Genomic DNA, 22,959 nt, shown 5'->3' on the forward strand with positions numbered 1-22,959 from the left:
GCCTTTGGTTCTCACTCTCTCACTCTGTCTCACTCACTCTATCAGATATTAGAAACCACTTGATGAATCCAGGTGTTTACCAGGTAGTTGGGCTGGAAACAGGCCTTTCGTTCACCAGGTAACTCTCCAGTGGATGTTAGAACTCCCCCGTCCGGGTATTTGCTCTGGCTATAGGCCTTTGGTTCACCGCGTACTTCTCTAGCGGATGTTAAACTCCCATATCGCTGGTGACTCACAGCAGGTTGCTCTGCCAATTTGCCCTCATCGCTACCCCGCAGCCCTTTTGGCAGATTGAACAAACAAGTAGCGATTTTCACGAGTGTTTCATGGGGGTTTATTTTGCAACACTTGCTCACTCTATTGTGTAAGGCTCATTGCAGCTCCTGTGCGGGTCGAAGGTCTGGTTTACTGTTTCTGAAACCGGTTGATGTCACCACAAAATGTTAAATTTGTATCATGATTAACACCGCTTCGCATTGTTTTGTCACAACTACCTTGGAGTGTAACACAGTGCTCGGTTCCAGGTTTCAGAAACCAGAGGTCTACATGATATACCTCAAATTGTCGAGGTGCCAGAGGAGTGTATCACCAGGTGCACGTCATAGTGTTTATAGTGTCACTCTCAGGGACGACATTGTATAAGAACATGGTGTTTCTGTTCAACGACATCACAAGTTTGATGAGACGTGGAAGGTTCGCTTGAAAAAAAAAATCTGAATTCATCATGACGTCATATTGAAGGGGAATCATGCAGTCAGTCATATGTTAAACACTTTTCCTCATTTCCCCACATGAGGGCGTTCAGGAAGTTCTCGGAAGGAGATGCTCACAATAGTCCATCACGACAAAAGGTGTAACGTGGCGTATATTTAATTATAAAAACACACAAGCACACACATTTACATGTAGAGCTAGTTAATTTAATATTGCACTGGTTCATTTATTTGATCATCTGAACCACCTGGGGTACTTAATCAAGTAAGAGCTGATTGGGTGTTCCCTCTAATTATGGGTGAGTGATGTGACTGGGTCTTAATATGCAGAGTGAATCAATTGTCTGAAACAGAAACATCAGAAGGAAAGGAAAACAAATAAACAAACTTTCATGTGTTTCTGAACTCTTGACTCACCCTGTACACTATAAATAAATGAATAAACAAGGAATAAAACCTTTTTTTTAATGTAAAAGAATGTTGGGATATTCCTCCAAAAATATGTACAAACTAGAACGGGCACTCGGTAGAGCGCATACCTTCGCCGCCGCTACTTTTTTCCGGGCACATTTGAAAAACGTCATTTAAAAACGTCCATGACGTCACAACCATCAGTCCGATGGATGTCAAATTTGGTGTTAGACGTCATTGAGGGCAGTCCAACAAAATGGAATGATAAACACTGAAAAAAATCGAAAGTTTAAAAATGACGTCATTTTGACGCACTTCCAATGACGTCACTACCAATCGCGGACTACCATCCTGAAAGCTCTTATTTCACGGAACATTTAACGTTGGTTTCATGTCAATAGCTCTATTAAATCTGAAGTTATGTCTACAAGTATATTTTGACCTTGAGTGTGACCTTGACCTTTACCATAGAGTTAATTTGCAAAACCTGTTCATAAATAAGCAGATATTTTGGTACTGATCATAATGCCTGGATTTGGGACAATTTCCTTTACAAATTACAGAGATATTTGAATATAAAATATCAGGACATTTTAGCCACAATTGAAAAATGTTATGTTCAAACGTCAATGACGTCATAACGGTCAGTCCGAATGACGTCAAATTTGGTGTGTGACGTCCTTAAGGTAAGTCCTACAAAACGGTATGATCAAAACTGATGAGGTTGAAAATTTACATCATCTTGTGACGTCATTTTGACGCACTTCTGATGACGTCACGTCAAATCTGACACCACGTACCCGAAAGGTATTTTGTCATGGAACAATATGGCGTTGGTTGCATGTCAATAGCATGTCTTATGAAGGAAGTTATGCTCAAAAGTTTGTTTTTGACCTTTTCATGACCTTGACCTTGACATTTGACCCGATCGCTCCCAAAATCTAATCAAATCGTCCTTGGATAATCACGAATCATCCCACCAATTTTCATGCAATTCGGTTTAATACTTTCTGAGTTATGCGAATAACAAACGGATACACATATTCACAAATAAATAAATAAATACACAGCGACCAAAACATAACCTTTCGCAGAATGCGAAGGTAACAAGGTAGGGATGATCATAAGAAATGATCACGTGAAACCATCCCTACATCTTTCTTTGGATAATGGTTGTCCCTAGAAAAGACAGTGTGTGTCTGTGTGTCTGGAAAGGGTGGGAGGAAGGAGGGGAAGGGATGGGAAGGGATGGGGGTGGGACGAGGCAGGGGAAGGACTGCGACGGATGCCTTAACTGTCTGTCCGGGCCATAAAACTTTATCATTTGAGCTTTGGTCATCAAATTTTCAACAAAGCTTGATAATGACAGTATGGAGAAGATAAATTAATAATTTGGTCAAAAGGTCAGCATCACATACCATAAAATCGTCCTAATTTTCATCCACTTGACCTGAAATTTTAATTACCATTTGAGCTTTTGTAATCAAATTTTCAACAAAGCTTTATGATGAGAATATGGAGAATACAAGTTAATATGTTCAAGAGGTCAAAAGGTCAATGGTACCGTTTAGCATACGGAATAAGAGTCCGAATGCAAAGCACACGGCTTTGCATTTACAGATGCTTTGTAGTTTGAAATGTTTCAATTACAGTAGACTAGGCGTAAGTCGTCACCGTCGGGACCGAGAAAAAAGTGATGACTTACGCGTATGCGAACATTCATGATGACTGTGGGGTGAAGGATGAAGTCGTGCGTGGCCTGGACACATATGTGTGAGAGGCGGCTATTGTACCAAAAGGAAAACACAATTCTCGGGGCATAGGTGGGGGTGAGTTGGTGAGTTGGAAAGTGATCAAGCAAAGATGGAATTCATGAATCAGTTTATCAAAAGTAAAGATAATGAACAACTCTGTAAGACAACTCATATACCATCGGTGATGGTATGGTGACAAATTACATGACACACAGTCATCGTGGTGATGATTACCACTCAATGCCGATGTGTAAGTGAGTGCGGTAATGTACAAAACAAGCCAAGATAAAACCATGATCGGACTTCAACACTAAGCTCGATCGATCCTTTATTTCTTCGCGAAGTAATCCGTGATGTTTGACTGCCTCAAACTCTTGGGCATCTGGTGCATGAGAAAGGATTCAAACCGGTCATTGTATTCCATGATGTTGGCTGGGCAATCCTCCACCGAAAGACAGTATCGACCGAATATTTGGCTGAATCGGCCGAAACCGAATATTTGGCTGAGCCGACATTTGCCGAAACCAGATGATGAGCACGTCATCGACATCTTCAAAGGACACGCATTTCACACTTCCCACCGGCCTCATGATCTTCTCCACTTGTCCAAATATCTTGCCCTTATTCTTCAAGATATCGTTCAATGTCTGCCGTTTGATGTCCAACTTCTCAGCTATGTCTGTTTTCTTCATCAGTGGATTTGCCTCACAAAACTGGATAATGTCGTATTTTTCTTGGTAGGTTTTAGTTGTAAGCTTACGCTTAGTCGCCATTGTCCTGCCTGCAGTGCGATCAACGTGTGTACGCAGTTATAAGTAGCCTATCACTGGCGGTGTACACCAATGAGCGAGCATCACGATTCCATGAAATCAGGCTTCTCACGAGGCAGCAGTTCCGTGTGACGAGTTAGGAGTGGTAATTTACTTGAGTTTACATTACGTGGGAATGGACAACATCTGACGACTTAGACGAAGTGACGACGACTTACAGAGGGATGACCCTTTATTCAAAGGGATCTAACATGAGATAAATTCGGGACTTTTTGACGCTGCCGACTTACACCTAGTCTACTTTTTTAGAAAGGTGTTTACATGCTGGAGAATGTCATTGTTATTGCACGGAATTGATTTTATTTTATTCAGAACTAGCAAATACAACCCGTTGCTGCACTGATGGGAATATAAAGCGGGGTGGGGCAGAAAGAGGGAGGGGAAGGGGGAAACAGGAGGGAAGGGAGGGAAAGAGGACAGAGGGTTGGGGAAGTGGAGAGGGAGAGAGGTCGGAGAAAAAGAAAGAGACGGATGGGAGAGAGAGGGGGATGGGGTGGGAGAGATAGAGAGAGCGGGGGTGGGGGGATGGGGTGGGAGAGAGAGATAGAGAGGGTGATGGGGTGGGAGAGATATAGATAGAGTGGAAGGGAGAGAGGGAGATGGGGTGGGAGGGAGAGAGGGGGATGGGGTGGGAGGGAGAGAGAGGGGGTGGGAGTGAGAGAGAGAGGGGGATGGGGTGGGAGGGAGAGAGAGATAGAGAGATAGAGAGATAGAGAGATATAGATAGAGTGGGAGGGAGAGAGGGAGATGGGGTGGGAGGGAGAGAGGGGGGTGGGGTGGGAGGGAGAGAGAGATGGGGGATGGGGTTGAGAGAGAGAGAGAGGGGGATGGGGTTGAGAGAGAGGGATAGGGGTGGGTAGGGGGGGGTTGAGAGAGAGGGATAGGGGTGGGTAGGGGGGGGTGGATAGGCAGAAGGGAGGGGGAGAGAAAAGGGGGGGTATTCCAGCAGATGTAATGCCCAGTTTAACATCCATCCAAAAGACGATACACACAATGATGAATCAATCTGCCTGCAAAACACTGGGATGACAGTCAAGAGCTGGGTCAGGATTCAAACCCAGGCGAGACAGCTTAGAGCGAGTGTGCGTATATCTCGGCTATCCTGCTGTGATCTGGCGATTCATTGCTTTATAAAAACTGAATTGATTTGAGCAACAGTTTCGGATGGTGAAAAAAAAAAAACTTTCATTTGGCCAATTTACACATTCTTTGACAGCTCCTCTCTCCTCGACCTTCAGAGAGTTGTATGGTGGAGAAGGGGGTTTGGGAGGAAGGCAGCGTGAGGGGAGGGAAGGCAGCGTGAGGGGAGGGAATGGGGAGGCAGCACGAGGAGAGGGAATGGGGAGGCAGCGGGAGGGGAGGGAATGGGGAGGCAGCGGGAGGGGAGGGAATGGGGAGGCAGCGTGAGGGGAGGGATTGGGGAGGCAGCGTGAGGAGAGGGAATGGGGAGGCAGCGGGAGGGGAGGGAATGGGGAGGCAGCGTGAGGGGAGGGAATTGGGAAGCAGTGCGAGGGGAGGGATTGGGGAGGCAGCGTGAGGAGAGGGAATTGGGAGGCAGTGCAAGGGGAGGGAATGGGGAGGCATTGTAAGGGGATAGAATGGGGAGGCAGCACGAGGGGAGGGAATGGGGAGGCAGCGTGAGGGGAGGGAATGGGGAAGCAGTGCGAGGGGAGGAATTGGGGAGGCTGCGCGCGGAGAGGGAATGGGGAGGCAGCGTGAGGGGAGGGAATGGGGAAGCAGTGTGAGGGGAGGGATTGGGGAAGCAGTGTGAGGGGAGGGAATGGGGAAGCAGTATGAGGGGAGGGATTGGGGAGGGAGTGCGAGGAGAGGGAATGGGGAGGCAGTGCAAGGAGAGGGAATGGGGAAGCAGTGTGAGGAGAGGGAATGGGGAGGCAGTGCAAGGAGAGGGAATGGGGAAGCAGCGCGAGGGGAGGGAATGGGGAGGGAGACAGCATTCTCGGGGTCGGACGTCCGGGAACTTCGCCAACCCATAATGCAATGTCCGCATGGCAACGCTGGCGAAAGTGAAAGCAAAGTACCTCGTTCGCTCGGTTCGCCCTGCTATGCGTTGCAGCGGTGTATGTAGTGCTAGCGCTATCGCACGGCACTCAACTCGTACCTGTTACAAGTTAGTTTCTTTCGTAGCCTTTATTACACATTATTATTTGCAACAATGCCGAAAAGTTGCTGTATTTTCAGTTGTACTAATAACAAGGCAAAAAATTCAGAACTCTCCTTTTATCTCATACCAAGTCGGGCCCAAGGATGGTGAGGTTCTTCGGCCACTCTCCATGATGGCTTTACGTCAGCCCTGAAAAGGACATGGTTACCTCCAACATTTTTGTGGAGCACAGTCTGCACCCAACCAGAGGCAAAAAAATTGTGGGCTTCCAGTGATTGGTAGTTTTTCATTGCCTTATGTGTAAACACTCCTGAGATTAAAATAGAAAAATATATTCTGTGGTTAGTTATTAAAATAATACCAGGGCAATTAAGCAACGGTACATTAGTAGAGTAAATTTGTGGTTTGACCCCAAAAAAATTGATACAAAAGGTTTTTCAATGGTTTTGGGTAGGTTTTGATCTCCAAAATAACATACAAAAAATCTACTCAAATCCACCTACCAGAAAGGGCCTATTTTCAAGATGGCGTCCAAAATGGCCGCCGTGGGCTTAAATTTCCATAGAATGTGCAATAGCTGGCCTACATTTGTGATTTTTGTGTCAATTTCTATGTTTTGGAGGTCAACAAATCCAATGAAACCATTTTCAAAGCTGATCAGTGATGGGAAAAACCTTAAATCCAAGATGGCGTCCAAAATGGCCCCCAAAATGGCCACCATGGGCATAAAATTGCGAATAAATTGTCAATAAATACCGTGCATGTGTGATATATGTGTCGATTTCTATGTGTTGGCGGTCAACAAATCCACTGATATCATTTTCAAAGTTGATCAGTGATGGTAAGGCCTTAAATCCAAGATGGCGTCCAAAATGCCACCCCCCCCAAATGGTAACCATGGGCGTGTACTTGTTTTAAAACAGGCAATAAATGGACTACATTTGTAGTGTTTGTGTTTATTCCTATGTTTTGGAAGTCATGCCCAATCCTTCAAATAGTGTCTACCTGAAAAGTTGTCCTGTGTGTAGTGATCAGAATTAATTGACCATCTTGTGCATAACATAAATAAAAATATGCTTTGGTAATTTATAAAGTAATAAATTAATCGGCTCTCACAATGATCACCATTTCCTCTAGAATGTACTTTCAATTAAAATGCCTTCAAGTTAGGGTAAATCGAAAACATCAACGAAAGTTCGTTCATTGAAGTAGCATTTACCATAGATAAACTATGCTTCCTCTTCGTCCTCCGATACTGTCTTGTTGAAAGGATTTTCGCAGGTATCAAGTTGACAGGGTCCGTAGACGCTGTGGCATGGCAGACCGTATCCCCTACAGCTACAGCGACTTGTTCTACAGCCAGTTGTGCAGTTGCATCGGATCATCTTCAACAACTTTTCTGGAGCAGCGTCCTTGTCTGACATGACGAACTAGTTTATTGTCCTCCAGTTTCCAACCCCAGTCTGTTGCCTTCAAGTTTCCGTTCCTCCCCATCCAGACCATAATCTGATAGTATACTCTCAGAGAGTGAAACCTTGTTGAAGACGCTGTTGGTGGCAGACGTTCTGGGGTGACAAACGACTTAGCTGAAGCCAGTTTCTTCACAAAGACATTATATCGCAACTTGGCGAGGGAATCACAGGGATGTCCTCCAAATAATACTTTCATGGCATTGTTGCTGTTTTCCACGACCATGTCTCTTGCTTGGTTGGGGACAAGGAAGGTGTTTGCACAAGTCTTGATTCTGAAATGCTGACTTTTTTCCAATTCCAAATACTCGAGATGTCGAGTCACACCCAGTGAAGGCATAAAGGAAGAGAAGATGTGGGCATAACTCTTCACCCAATGATACTTTCAGCTGGTTGATATTGTGCACCTTCCAGTTCCTGGATGAATTGTCAGAACGAAAATACAGTTCTTTGCTGTCGACGCTAGCGTAATGCAATAATAGCACCAACAGATCTGTATCTTCTCCAATCAGGGTAGTTGATTGTTGGTATGACGATGTCACTGCCGCTTTTACTATGTCTACATCGGCATCCCCTGGTGCATGAATTACATTCAAGCCAATTTTCTTCATTTCCTCACTGATGAGGTTGATGAGCTGTTGCTTGTTGGAGCTCCTGGACAGGAACTCATCCTTTTTGCCAGAGAATTCTGTTCCAGGTGTTAAGCTGACTTCGGGATGAACAATATGGCCACGGCGCTTGTGTGTATTGTCCTTAATAGATGGTCCATCATCATAACCATCAAAAACGACTGTTGCTTTTCCATAGTGACGAATAGTGAAGTCAGCATATGACTTGGCTATCACATTGAAACTGTCCCCGGCTGTCCATGACAAACGATGCAGCAAGGAGCCACCATCAAGAACATAGTGCTCAGTTTGGGGAACAGAGTCAGACAAGGTATCATTTGACACTTTGGCAGAATGGTCTCTGATAGCTTGAACTAATTTAGGTTTGTCAGCCTTTCTGAAAATACCTATACCCTCATACAGGGCAGGGGGAAATGGGCTCAGCTCATAGCCCATGACATCTTCCAACGAAATGTCTCCTGTTTTTAACACAACAAGAAATCTTTGAAAGAGTAGAGCACGGTCAATTGCTCTGTCTGGACCAAGTTTGACTGAAGATACATCTCCAAGTGTTTTGGCTCTGTCTTTTCGTTTGAAGGAAGATGTGAAAGCGGGTTTATTGACCATACTTTCCATAATCTTCTCTCCAACAGACTTATGCTCGTGGACATTCACATCCGACGCGGCCACCACTCCAGTCACAACATTTCTTAGTGAGGGATCTGGAGAAAACGGAGAGCATTCACTGAGTTTTGAACTGATTTTGGCAAGGTCAGAAGCATCTCTTTCCATCCTTGCGCCACTAGATTCCTTGTGTTGTTCACTAGTCGTGTACAAAAGATCAGTGAATTCCTGCATCGCACTGTTATATTCCGACGTGACAGGCATTGACATTGTCCATAGAGACCGTTGTTCTTCACCCATCCCACTTCCGCGTGTTAGGCCACCAGTGCTCTTCAGGGATCTCATCAAGGTCTGTTTGATGACAAGATCAGGGCTTAGACCCGCCCAGAACTTATTACGCCATCCATTTTGGACGCCATCTTGGATTTAAGGCTTTCCCATCACTGTTCAACTTTGAAAATGATTTCAATAGATTTGTTGACCTCCGAAACATAGAAATTGACACAAAAATCGCAAATATAGGCCAACTAGTGCCCATTCTATGGCAATTTAAGCCCACAGTGGCCATTTTGGACGCCATCTTGAAAATAGGCCCTTTCTGGTAGGTGGATTTGAGTAGATTTTTAGTATGTTATTTTGGAGATCAAACCCTACCCAAAACCGTTAAAAAACCTTTTGTATCAATTTTTTGGGGGTAAGGCTATTTTTTGTTGTAGATTTACCCGACTACATCACGCAAAAACATTAAGGCCAAAAAAAAAAAATGTTGCATTGGCGTAACCCGCCCGACCCTAAAAATTCCGCCGACCCTACGTTTTTTTTTTGTTTTTTTGCTATCGAAAAATTTTGCCGACCCTATTTTATTGCTATTTTTGTTGTTTTGCTATCGTTTTCAAGTATCTTGTTGATTGCGATCGTGATCGCAAAAACCCGGAAGTGTTTCGGACAGAACCCGCCGACAAAAAGGGTGGTACTCGAGCCGGGGGAGATTTTGGGAGGGATTTATTAGGAAAAAAAAAAAAAAAAAAGATCCCGACCGACCTACCCTATTTTTCAGTGACCCGTTACGCCAATGCAACATTTTTTTTTTTTTGGCCTAATGCCTTGGCCCTTGATAGCCATTAATAGGATTAGAACTTGCAAACTAAATGCAATGACAATGTGTCGGCCTTTCCTTGAAGTTCACCGCAGTCTTGTCCTCAGGCCAAGGCGCTTCGACTCAGCAGCCACAAGAAATTGCCACGCACTGCTACGTCATTACAAAACGTGGAGACACACAGACACACATGCTCACTCACATACGGCAATGCTCATACACAGAGTCATACATACAATTAAAATCAGGGATAACACAGAATTTATACAACATGAATGTGAGCAATATTTTAATCATTCATTGACATTCCTGCTGGGTCAGTGAGTGAAGAGCCACAACTAGCACAGATGACTTGCCGTTATACAGTACAGACAAGGCAGGTCAATTAAAACTATTACTAACGAGCCACGTCAGCTCGGGAGTTCATAAATAATTGAAATCATATATTAACACTCCAGCACAGTAATATTAGATAATACACAGTTAAAACTCGGTTTAAAATCAAATTACATACCTGGTGTCTTGACTCGATACGTGTATACGTCCGGGTATTGCACGTTCGGACATTTCTTCGGGTTGTCGATCCACGAATCGCCGGGGTACTGGTAGAGAGACAAGAATCAAGGCCAATTAACTGTATTTTGGCTCGATATCTGTGGCCAATGCATCACCTCACAAATGTTCTATATATTGATATGACATTGCAAACACTTGGGTTAACACAATGTATCAACAATTTATCTGAAATACATCGACAGAAAAAAAACAAATCACTCGGCTTTGCGTGCAGGTAAACCCACGATGTATGTGAGTCTGCGACCGGTGCTGCGTTTGTTTTCCCCTTTGCCAACATGGCGGGTCGCGTTACCAAGCGAAGTCACGTGACTGTGACGTATGTCCGACCTCAAGTATGAGGGAATGGGAAGGCATGTACCCATGTGCGCGCGCACACACTCACACACCCCACGGAAAGTCATTTGTTCCCATTTCTATCACGTGTGTGTGTGTTATCCACGTACCTCTTCGCTTGCAGAAACTCCCGACTATTAATATATTGGTGGAACTATAATAGTATATTTATATTAATATTTTGTAATGTAAGCAGATCTTCCAAAATGGAAAGAGAAAACTGCATACGTAATTACAGAAAAAATGGACCGCTGTGGACTTTGCCATCATGGATTACAAAAACAGGTTATGAAGCACGGCATTGCGATCAACAACGAAGTTACACTTTCTGCATATCACTTACTCTTTTCTTCACTCAATATAATTGTCTGTACGGTAGAAAAAGTTAAGTTTAATTCTTTGCTTAAATAAATACACTTGGCTATAAAAATTGCTAATTTAAATTTTTTTTTCAGATTTCACTCCAGATTTCGACACTTAGTCCACGAGATCCGATTCTCAAATCAGATGTAATATTTTGATTATATACTTTCGTCTGTGAGAGTTGATCGTGTTTCCAAATCAAGGCATTTTTGAATAGGCCAAACAAAATGGCGGATTCGGACCCCCCCCCCCCCCCCCCATCACGCACGAACTTCTTATAATTTCCTGGACCAGCAACGGCCTCTGTCGACTGAAGTCGCCATGTTGCGTTGCCAGTCCGAATTCACAGATTGAATAGGCCCTATATTAATATGTGCCGAATTTCTCGCTGGAAACATCTTTGTCCAGCTTAATAAGAAGAACAGGATTTTCATTTCACAAACAGTCTCCGCCGCCCATGATCACGACCAAGCTAATATAAGCTCTGCAGCACGAATCAATAAGGTGAGTGAGTACGAGGTGTCACAATTCTCATGAATCGTTATCATATCATATCATATGTCGTATGATCTGATGATAATCAGTGTAATGTGTTGATGATATAATCAATGTAATGTGTATAACTAACCCCCTATGGCCTATAATATTTGTATTATTATAGGCCATAAGGAGGTAGCTTACAGCCACCATTATTGCCACCACATGCTAGACGGACGGCTCCAAAGAACACCTCGATGTGGTCCTGGCTGAGCTTATATGTAAGCAAATACTTTAAAGATGAATTTTGGGGCTGCACGCATGTCAGATAGAGGTTTTTAACGCTTACCATACAAGTCAGTATCCCAATAAATGCTGTTTTAAGTCCTGTCTTTGTCATGAGTTGACCAGAAGTATTAGTCAAGGTCGTGAGATAATTACCTGTCTTTTCCAGGAATGGCAAAAATGCTGCCTCGCGAGCAGGATGCATCGGTGCCTTGTAGTTGCGTGCCAAAGGGTTCCTGGAGTTCAACAGATAGAACAGTTGATCCAGTGTGCGGATGAAGATGCGAGTTCCCTCACTCCCTTGAATTTCAGGTAGTTTCAACTCTTCGCGGCAGAACTCAATTGCATCCGCGACACTTGAACTCGGCGTTTGAGCAGCCGTATTAACTTTCATTATATTTGTCTTCCATTCGATATGTTTCCGACTAAGTTTGTTTGCCAACCGTAGTCTTTCCTGTTTCTGCAGTTCATCCAAGTTTTCTATATATTTCCAGGAGATGACCCTCTGAGAACTGTCTCTCATCGTCTTCAGTGTGCCGAGGCAATTCCTTGCAAGCTTTAACATATGATGTGCGTCGAGGAATGCCCAAACGAGCTTGTGAGGATCTGCTGGGTGAGGAAACGACGAATTCATATTATCCGGGTTGATACTTGCGCCCAACTCTTTCAACATTGTCAAATGCGCTGAAGGCCCGTCACAGGTAAGCGAGATGACATTAACTCCAATTTCGTGTAGCTTTAGTAAACACTGAGACACAAGATTGGCCTGTTCTTTACCAGTCAAACCATTGATGAAGAAGTGGGCGACTGGGACTTTCCAATGATCATTCACCGCGACCAACATAGTTACTAAAGCTTAGCAAGTGGCGTGGTATCGTCCAGATTACCTGCTCCAATGTCCACATATCCTAGCACCTTGTCACCAGACATTTCTACTGATTCCATCAGTGACATTTCGTCCAACATTAGGGCACATAGTGTACTCCTATCCTCTTTAAATCTCGCCTCCAATGCGTCAAATACTACCTGGTTGAATCCAGGTGATCCGTTTATGGCACTGTATCAGGTTCGGATCGTTGAAGGACTAGGTAGAGCGAGATCGAATACCTCGCGTACATAGTCGTAGGCCTTCGCAGAATAGAAATTTAGCGTGAGGGCGAATTATTTGATCACAGTATCGTATTCTTGCCTGGATTTCTTTCCGCTCGCCTGATTCTTTAATATTCGACTCATAACCGCCAGTGGTACCCCAGAAAATGTCAAATTCAGTATCTCGACACAATTTTCCGAAGCCATCCCTTTGTTTTTTAGTTCTTCAACGACAGAGCTTAATTTCTCTACCTTTTTCTTCAACCTTCGCGTTTTCTGCTGCGTAACCTTCAGTTTTTTTTCTCAGATTCTCAATGGTCTCGGTTGCCGTACCCAGTTTCCGTTTCATTTTACTGGTACTCGGATCGGCGCAGTATGTGTGGTCTGCTGAAGTCGACGGCCTTGGTGGTGAATCTGGCGCAGCTGTGAATTTTGGCTGTCAACCGGTGGTTTCCGATGTATCGGTTTCTGTGTAGAAAATAACATAATTAATATCGGATCGAAATTTCGAATTAACTAGTGAACAGAAAACTGATAATTCATGGAAATTTTAGTGGTAAATTCAATACAGTGCGAACCGCTTGATAGAATCACAATTGGAGCACTCTGTTTCAGGATTCCATTAATTTTAATTGCATATACAAGATGTCCATGAAGTTTGAAAATTTGCGCTAAATTTGATTTCCACGGGAATTTATTCATTTTATAAACATTTTGAATGTGGATGAATTTATAAAATTAATGTGTTAGAATTAATTTTTTTGGGCACGAATGCAAAACGACCTGCATCGTCTGACACATTCAGAATCGTACAGAAATTCATAGAAAAATCCTGGCAGCAAAGGAGGTCGTTTTTCCGGGTATTCGCACCCAAAATCAATTCTAAAACTTGTATAGATTCAAAACAATTTAATATGTGTCAAATAAATATTTGTATCAAATAAAAATATATAATATTTGTATCAAATAAATATGTATTTTTTTAGTGGAGACCATTGTAATAAATCGTGTATATTAACCTTCTGAAGATGAGGTGGAAATTTGAAGACACTTGGTATGACGCCTTGTTTAAGCCATTTCGTCTGGCCCGTACTGTCAAAGTCAGAGTTCAGGAAGTGTTCACTACAAAGTAATGTCACACTGGGCGTTGGTGTAAAGTGTTCCCTTCTCTGCGCCTGGCACCATTGTCTGCACAACTTTTCATCCTTAGTTAATCTGGAGAAAAAAGATCCGAATGACATTTTCGATTAATGGCATTTGAAGGGATGGAAAGATGGGTATTACAATTGGCGTCAGTGGAGGTAGATTTCTGATATCAAGATAGATACGACCCCCTAACCCGAAGGCGCGTAGGAAGCAAAATGATTTTGGGGGTAACATTGGGTTAGGTGGACCGCGGAGCCAGGACCCTCAGAATAGGGAGGGCCTGCGCCCCCAAATGGACAAATATTGTGAGCTACCCGCCCAAATATTTACGCAGCCACGGCGGTCGATGGGGGAATGAATCTCCGGAAAAAAATTGAATTCTAGACGCCTGGGAAACTCATTTCCGGCGTATTCCTGGATAATATCGTTTTTTTTTACATTTTCTTTAAAATTATCGACTGCACTTTGCCATCATTTAGATTGTTGTACTGGCATTTAGCGTTTAAATTGTAACTTCTAAAAATGGATTGACCATTGAAAGAGAAAAAAAAGCATCAATAATCGCATTCTTACCGATGAAAGGTGCATGTGCAGCTCTTCCCAGACTTGTTATTGCATCCGAACGCCACTCACTGTGGCATTTTTACGTTTACCGGTTCAAAATACTGGCAAAATAGTTAAAACTATTAATGCATCTACAGGTTTTTTGAATTGCGCGCGACTAGCGAGTGGCAACGCAACATGGCCGCTGAGCCATTTCCGGTGACTTCAGTTCTCACTGCTGCGAGTAGATGGCATTGCTGGTCCAGGTTATTATAAGAAGTCTGTGCCATCACGGCCGTACGAGGTGTCCGAGGGAGTCCACGGATACACCTGAGAAAGGATATCATTAAATATGGCCGTTAATTATCTTCAAAAGGGAGTATTTTACTTTCAGATGGAGTGATGTGGATACAGAAGGGAAATTGGACGTAGAGTGCAATCTTTGCTGAAGCTAATTTCGTGACTAAATTGATGTAACAGTAATTTCTGATTCTAAAGTGTTTTGCCAAGTGTAGATGACAAGAGCGTCTTTACCAATGTGATGCGGAAAGAATTAAGCAGGACACAGGATGACAAGCCGGTAGGCGACATGGGTGGTCGCTACATAATTGCATACTAGTCATACAGTTTTTGACGGATCTGGCTGAAAATTTTTGACAAAGAGGTTGATTATAGTGCGCATAAAAGCGCAGAAGGCGATTTTTGATTTTCGAAAAAAATATATTTTTCGGATTTTTTTCAAAAATTTTGAAGTCCCGTTGCGAGGCAACAGTGGCGTCCAAAGCAACGGTGCTCAAAAGCATACAAATAGATCCTGGTATGAACCTACCAGTCAAGTTTCATCAAAATCGGTTGACTCCTCTGGCCTCCAGAGCCATCCATAACAGACAGACATACAGACAGACGGAAAACCTGAGAATAACGGTAGTCTAGCGACCACCCAACGGTTGATACTTGCTGCATTAGAAGACTCAGGTCATGAAAGAACCTTAAAAGATACAAAAATACTATTCAGCAGATATACATTACTGGTGAGAGTAAGAGGGAATGGGCCGGTTCATGGGGACCGATCGATGCTGTAATCATGACCGCGCTTCCCTGATGAATTTGGGCAGCAAGAAAGAGTGGGGAAGATTTAGCCGCCGACTTCTGTTGGGAAAGGGGGGGAGAGGCACAACCATCACAAAGTGGCAACCCTGATAGTTCATGCATGTGTATTATTAGTACGTACTTTGTGGACAGACATGCTCTCATTCTTAGCACTACATGTTTTCATCGTATGTACTTCACAGACACCACCCTGATAATATTCAACCATTAACCACACCCATATAGATCTGATTGGCCCTTGGAAAAATGTATCCAGCTGTTACACTACCATCAGGCTGATTGGCAGTCAGTTCCCTCTTCCCACCCCTTCCCCTCCCTCCTTCCACCCCTTCACCTCCCTCCTTCCACCCCTTCCCCTCCTTCCTTCCACCACACTCCTTCCCGTCCCTCCCTCCGGACTCCCGCCCCTTACCCTCCTTCCAGTTTCCCAGTACCCCACCCCCTTCCCCTCCCACCTCTCACTCATCAGTTCAGTTAAATGCTTCAAGCAATTTGTAAAGATGGAGAAGGAGGGATCACAGCCTTGCTTGCTCAAAGTAAATACATAAATGCTTGCTTTGTAAGAATCGCTAATTTCTTTAAATTTTCAGGATTTCATTCCAGATTTTCAGTTATTTAGTCCACCAGATCTGAACCTCAAATCTGAAGACACATTTTGATTATATACTTTACAGCTATGACAGCATCACCCACTGGTACCGCATGCAGGATTCGGAAGTTACTGCACTGGGATCACGTAAATGCGTCCAGGCTTACAAGCACAACGTTGTACAGGTGCTGTTGAAGCTGGTAGAGAGGGGGTTGCCCCAAGAGTGGAAGTATGCCTGTTGAGGGACTGTACACTGGGTTCAGGGCAAAACGATACAGCCACCCACCTGCCTGCTTGTTATCGACCACATGCTTGAGCGCTGGGTCACAAATGCTGTTCACGCAGCCATCAGCTGTGCCACATTTGCCAGTCAGTTCATGTGTGTCCTCCAACCTAACAATGCCAGAGGTGTGGTGGTTCCAACACCATTTCAGTCCACACCCGATGAGGTCCTCATCGATGCTTGGTCCTCATCGATACACGAGGTCTGCTCCATGCAAAAAGTACTGCCGCGGTGTTGATGCTGTTGCTGGAGTGGATACAGCCTTGATGGCTGCCGGTATGGGATTGGGAACTTGGGGCATTGGTATCGTCTCCACCATTATCGCAGCCCCAATAGTTTTTGGAATGGAAGCGGCCACCCTGACATGCGGGCTACTCGGCATGGCTAGCAAATAAGTCAGCCGTCACTTGGCCATCAAATCCAAAAAGCATGGCAAGATTCGTGTACTCGCCGAAGCAAAGTTCAACATGATCTCAGAACATGTGTCTACCGCACTGCGAGATGGCAAGATTTCTGCGAAGGAATTCTCGCTGATCCTGAGCGATGTTGAAAAGTACAACCATATGATGGGTCAGATCCATACAGGGGCACAAAAGGTGGATAGCATCTTGGAAATTGATGAGGTGACAAAAAAGCGCTCATTCAGCAGGGGCAAGATGAGGCCAGCACGTCAATTATGAAAAACATAACTGGTGATGCTGGAACAGTTGCACAATAACATGTTATTGCTTGTGTGACACCGTCGGAATGACCGCTGGGACAGTTACAGACACGCTGGAACAGTCACCGCCTCAATACTCCCTGTAGCATGTGTGCATATATTGTCGTGTCCAGGGGGTTTAACCCCGACCTGGATGGATGGCCAAACTTCTCCCGTAGCTTTCTCTCCCAAACCCTGGAAGGCAGGGCTTCTGCCCACTTCTCGTTGTTTTAGGGACTTGTTCCCCACCATTATTGCCGATCTTGGAATACGGACGAGGGAAAGTTTACAGGGGGGCGATTACATACTGTGGCAATTCGTCTTTAACCCTACCTAATGAACACAGCATCACCCCCCCCCCCCTATGTGGTAACAAGTAACACTTAAGCTCACAGTTTCCCTACTAATTTACATCGAGATGTCTCCTACACGTCCACAGGCCAAGCAACTCTATACAATCCTATCTCTCCTATTACATTCCTTCATCTACCACACAAGGATAACAATATGCACGGAAGTAGAAACCCCATCCTGGCTGCAATATTTTTCTGCGGTGTGCCTTGAGAGGGGAGGAAATTGTGTCAAAATCATTCCTCGTGTGTGTTTGTAGGGTCTCGGCAAGATCATAGGCGTGGAATGTTTTGCTCCAGTCATCGCGACATTTTTGTAGCCCACATAGTCAAACGTACCTGGGAAGAGCTGTTCACCATAGGGCATTTGCTAGACTTTCTGGAGCCCATGCTTCAATTTCTTCACCTTCTCGCAAGCACATCTTTAGGATGGTTGCTGGCCCTATTATTTGTCTATCAGCCTCACTGCTGTTATCTTATGCACAGTGCCAATGCTCAGCTCCCTCGATTTCAAGATCACTTGCTCCTTATGGATCTCCTGCTCGAATTGCTCGTTACCGCACTTAGAAAGGTTTTATCACTTGGAAACATCATTAGGAACAAGGGGTATCGTTACTCAAGTTTGCCATTTTGCTTCTGATATATATATATATATATATATATATATATATATATATATATATATATATATATATATATATATATATATATATATATATATATATATATATATATATATATATATATATATATATATATATATATATATACACATGGTAGCTCTAGCCTCGAGATCGAGGTTTGGTGCTGGGGGCTGCAACGGGGTGAACGGCGTCACCAGTAGGGGAGACTCAATTTCCAGTCCTCCCATTCTGTCTGCCAGCATTTAATCAAGTGATGGATCCTGCAGTACCTTTGTTTGCCATTATATTGCCCTCGTCGACGGCCACGTTTGCATTACCCTCACCTGTAATTGAACGTCACCGAGATGAGTTTTTTGGGGTAGTGCATAAAAGGATGCTACATGACGGAGCATGTCTATATGTGACTGCAAGCCGGTTGTCTTTTTCACTGAATAGGAACGTTGAGGATGTCATGACGTTTGTGTAAGGATCGGCCTTTGAGACTTGATGGCTGAACCTTGATGAAGGATGCCCACATTTATTCACCACAACAACCCTGATTATCTACAAAGGACAAAACCCTTCCTGATGTCCGACAACACCTTTCCTGATCTCTAACCACCTCGGTTCAACAAATGCTGTCATGGTTCGAGTAGCAACTCTTTCCGCGATCAGGCGCTTAATTACCATGCCATGGGCCCTACGCATCAAAACCCAGATCGTACGTTGTATACAATTTTTCTCTTAAATGAAAAACGTCAAATTTTACATGATTTGTGAGCTATAAGGAGTCATCTACAAATGACGTATGCAAAGTAGGAAGGTTTATTTGACTGCTTCTGTCGATATGCCTGGTGCATTCCCACAACTTCTCCTCTCCTTCCTCCCCTCTTCTCCATTGAAAACCTCTTTCTATCTCCAACCCCTTCCTCTTACACTGCCTTGCCCTCCCCCATGATACTTGCTCTTCTCTCACCACAATATCCTCCAGCACCTCTTACTTTTATGGAATTGTATGTTCCAGAATTGACCTCCCGCTCTTTCCCATACGTAATACGTAGATAAACTCTAATCTTCATATGTTGGTAGGGGCATTATGTTGAGGAAGGAAAGTATGAGTTCAGGAATGGCTGAAATATAAAGGTACTAAGACAAATGGAAGCAGCTAAAAGGGAGATTTAATGCTGTGAAATTGATAAAGGATGCAAAACCCAAAATGTGAGTTCAGATGAAATCAAGCTTGCCACTCCGGGCTGTATTCCCAAAGACGTGGGATAATATTCGATTAGAGTAATTCACTCTTTCATCATCCATGACTGAAACATAATTTTTAAATCGACCAACGAGCAACGTCGACTTGACTGTCTCAAACAAATCTGTGATGCTGTTCAACTACGACCAATATTCCCTGATCATTTGGGTTTCTGCATTAAACTTCGCATTGGGGAGCCTAGTAATTTACAATGAGTGATATACACACCGGTAACCCAGTGATCTATACATCGGTAGGCTGGTCATCAGTGCACCAGTAACCTTGTGATTTATACCAGGATAAACTAGAGATTTATGTCTGACTATCCTCATTTATACCTGGGTGACCTAGTGATTTATGGCTGGCTAACCTTGTGATTTATACCAATGTAAACTAGAGATATATGTCTGGCTACCCTTGTGATTTATACCTGGGTACACTATTGATCCACATCTGGCTAACCTTGTGATATATACCTGGGTAAACTAGTGATTTACATTTGGCTAACCTTGTGATTTACATTTGGTGAACCTTGTGATTTATACCTGGGTAAACCTGAGATTTGTCTGGCTACCCATGTGATTTATACCTGGGTAAATGAGTGATTTATGTCTGGCTAACCTTGTGATTTATACCAAGGTAAACTCGTAATTTGCATTTGGCTAACCTTGTGATTTATACCTGGGTAAACTAGAGATTTATGTTTGGCTAACCTTGTGATTTATACATGGCAAAACTCGTGATTTACATTCGGCTAACCTTGTGATTTATACCAGGGTAAACTAGTGATTTATAACTGGGTACACTATTGATCCATGTCTGGCTAACCTTGTGATTAATACCTGGGTAAACTAGTGATTTGTGTTCAGCTACCCTTGTGATTTATACGAGGATAAACTAGAGATTTATGTCTTGCTAACCTTGTGATTTATACCTGGGTGAACCAGAGATTTATGTCTTGCTACCCTTATGATTTATACCTGAGTAAACCAGAGATTTAAGTCTTGCTAACCTTCTGAATAATACCTGAGTAAACTAGTGATTCATGCTTGCCTAACCTTGTGATTTATACTTGGGTAAACTAGTGATTTATGTTTGACTAACCTTATGATTTATATGAGGGTAAACTAGAGATTTATGTCTCGCTAACCTTGTGATGTATACCTGGGTAAACCAGAGAATTATGTCTTGCTACCCTTATGATTTATAACTGAGTAAACCAGAGATTTATGTCTTGCGAACCTTGTGATTTATACCTGGGTAAACTAGAGATTTATGTCTCGTTAACCTTGTGATGTATACCTGGGTAAACCAGAGATTTATGTCTTGCTAACCTTGTGATTTATACCTGGGTAAACCAGAGATTTATGTCTTGCTAACCTTCTGATTAATACCTGAGTAAACTAGTGATTCATGCTTGCCTAACCTTGTGATTTATATGTGGGTAAACTAGTGATTTATGTCTCACTAACCTTGTGATTTTTCCAGGGTAAACTAGATATTTATGTCTCACTAACCTTGTGATTGAAACCTGGTTTTATACCTCAGACGATATATATATATATATATATATATATATATATATATATATATATATATATATATATATATATATATATATATATATATATATATATATATATATATATATATATATTTATATATATTGTTGTGGTTGACGAAATTCACAAACCACCATTCAGGTCCCTTAGGTGAGATATCTCGGTAAGTATATGTGTAGTTAGGCCCAAACCCGTTGTCTAGAGGGAATAAATGTCATTCATGCGGGCTGCGACTCTTCAGGATAGCCGTTTTTCTTTTACTATCTTTATTTTGGACCAGCCGCCATTATTACCACCACCAACCACGTCTCAACAGCCATCACAACAACAACCACCAACCACAACGCCGCTTCACAATAACAACCACCAACCACAACGCCGCTTCACAACAACAACCACCAACCACAACGCCGCTTCACCACAACCGCCACGACCTTTACCGTCACAACTCGCCACCGTCGCATCGCCACCATTCTCGCGCCACTTGTGGGCGCCGATACTGGACTCGTGTAGGGCGCGCACCGAGCAGCGTGTTCAAAAACATCACGGACTTTCCACAGAAAACGGATCAAAAACGACTCACGCCCACTTTTGTTCCGTCCAATCGGTGAGCGAGGGGCGATTTGGCCCCGCCTCCAGGGCGTTGGAGGGCGGTCGCTATATGCAAATACATGGATCAAAAAGCATTCACGCCCACTTTTCCTCGGGCCAATGGGGAGCCAGGTGAAGGGTCGGAGGCAAAGGGTCAAGGGTGAAAGAGCGAAGCCACGGGGCTTATAAAAACGGCTGCGTTCGTCAGTCAAGTTGAGTTCAGTTGGAAGTTGAGTTGAGTGTGCGGAGTTCAAGAGAGTCGTCGGTGGAGCTGGAAAGAAGTGGTACTAGTCAGAGTGAAGAGGACGGAGCTGTGGAGAGGTGACGGCGGCGAAGGCGGACGAGGGGGTGCTCGCGTCGGTGCCGGGAGCTGCACAGGGAGAGGCCAGTAACGCGACCGAGGTCGAGGAGGAGACGCTCGCCGCGGGACCCGAGACAGGGTGAAATCTTCCTTCCCCCGAGCATCAGCAACCCCCTCCTGTTTCCCCCCGCGCTGAGATAGTGCGACAAAGGGGGCCCCCTTCCCACCCCCTACCAGACACTGTCCGCGAGGCCCGTGGAGTTGAGGCACCACCGCCGCTCCGCGTCTCATCATCAGACGGGTAGGCCCGACACGGTCTCGGCCCCAGGCCCGCCTACCCCCCTCATCCTGGAGGGTGGTTCTCTTTTCTTTTGCTTTGGGAATATGTGTTGTCGGCGCCGTCTGTGAAGTAAAATTGTATAAGTGTTGCCGTGTGCCCGGTAGTCGGATAGATCTGCATTGTTGCATTTGCTTTTTGTGTAATATTGCATTGTCTTCTTCTTTTACATGTGCTTTTGGTGGAATTGTATATGTGTGCTTTCCGTTCATCGCGAAATAAATGTGCTTATTGTTGAACTGTTTTCCCGCTTCGCTTCGTCTTTTCTTTCATTGAACCTCCATCTTGCTTCACGTAAAGGGTTGGTCGTGGGCTAAAACGCCCGATAATTAATCGAACCGTCGAGGCCGACGAATAACACCGCTCGGTTATCCCGATAGTACGGAACGGGTCGCTTAAAGTGGCCCGTGTCCGAAGTCGACCTGCGGCGAGGTGCGATCGCCCGGTCTACCCTCCGTGTGGGTACTTAGGTAGGTCGAATTTGGCGAACAACCCTATCCCACGCGGGGGCCGATTGGCACGATCGTGGTGAGACCGAAAGGTCCACCCGTGACTGGTTCCCGGCGTTAGTCCGAGAGGGTCACGACTGGATTGTCCGTCCGGTGGGCGACGTGCCGCGATTCGAGTTACGTGGCCGTCCGCACGCCGGCGGGCGCGAATCCGCCACACTGGTGTCAGGTCGTGCGATATAAACTCATCGCCCTCCTCGCGGCACTGGTATCGGAGAACGGGAAAACGGGCTCTCCTGTCTCCGGCTAAATTCACGGGAATCGGTCCAGGGGTGAGAGGAGCGACCCCCGATTCCCTCCAAATTACGAGCGA

The 22,959-nt window shown here is 44.2% G+C and overlaps 1 protein-coding gene and 1 long non-coding RNA gene across 7 annotated transcripts in view; one reads left to right on the forward strand and one right to left on the reverse strand.

The window, feature by feature from the left end:
• Window positions 1-10,599, reverse strand: part of ERGIC1 (endoplasmic reticulum-golgi intermediate compartment 1) — a 135,683-nt gene extending 125,084 nt beyond the window's left edge. The window contains exons 1-3 of one of the 6 annotated variants that reach the window (XM_085874202.1): window positions 10,428-10,553; window positions 10,142-10,229; window positions 5,958-6,019 (exon numbers count right to left, since the gene is read on the reverse strand). In XM_085874202.1, the coding sequence (XP_085730328.1) occupies window positions 5,958-6,019; window positions 10,142-10,194 (115 nt within the window). In that variant the 5' untranslated portion in view covers window positions 10,195-10,229; window positions 10,428-10,553. Of the gene's footprint in view, window positions 1-5,957; window positions 6,129-10,141; window positions 10,230-10,427 lie in introns of those variants that run through there. The other 5 variants (XM_085874172.1, XM_085874183.1, XM_085874191.1 and 2 more) reach the window with 5 other exon arrangements.
• A 597-nt stretch (window positions 10,600-11,196) lies between these two features.
• On the forward strand, window positions 11,197-18,084 carry LOC147033977 (uncharacterized). The gene is made up of 3 exons (XR_015056309.1): window positions 11,197-11,403; window positions 11,831-11,973; window positions 12,156-18,084. It is a non-coding gene; the product is annotated as an uncharacterized LOC147033977 (long non-coding RNA).
• The last annotated feature ends 4,875 nt before the right edge of the window (window positions 18,085-22,959 follow it).

This window comes from Eptatretus burgeri, chromosome 1, assembly GCF_056783735.1.
Source record: "Eptatretus burgeri isolate ZD-2024b chromosome 1, Ebu_testis_v1, whole genome shotgun sequence".
In the NCBI taxonomy this organism is placed as follows: Eukaryota; Metazoa; Chordata; class Myxini; order Myxiniformes; family Myxinidae; genus Eptatretus; species Eptatretus burgeri.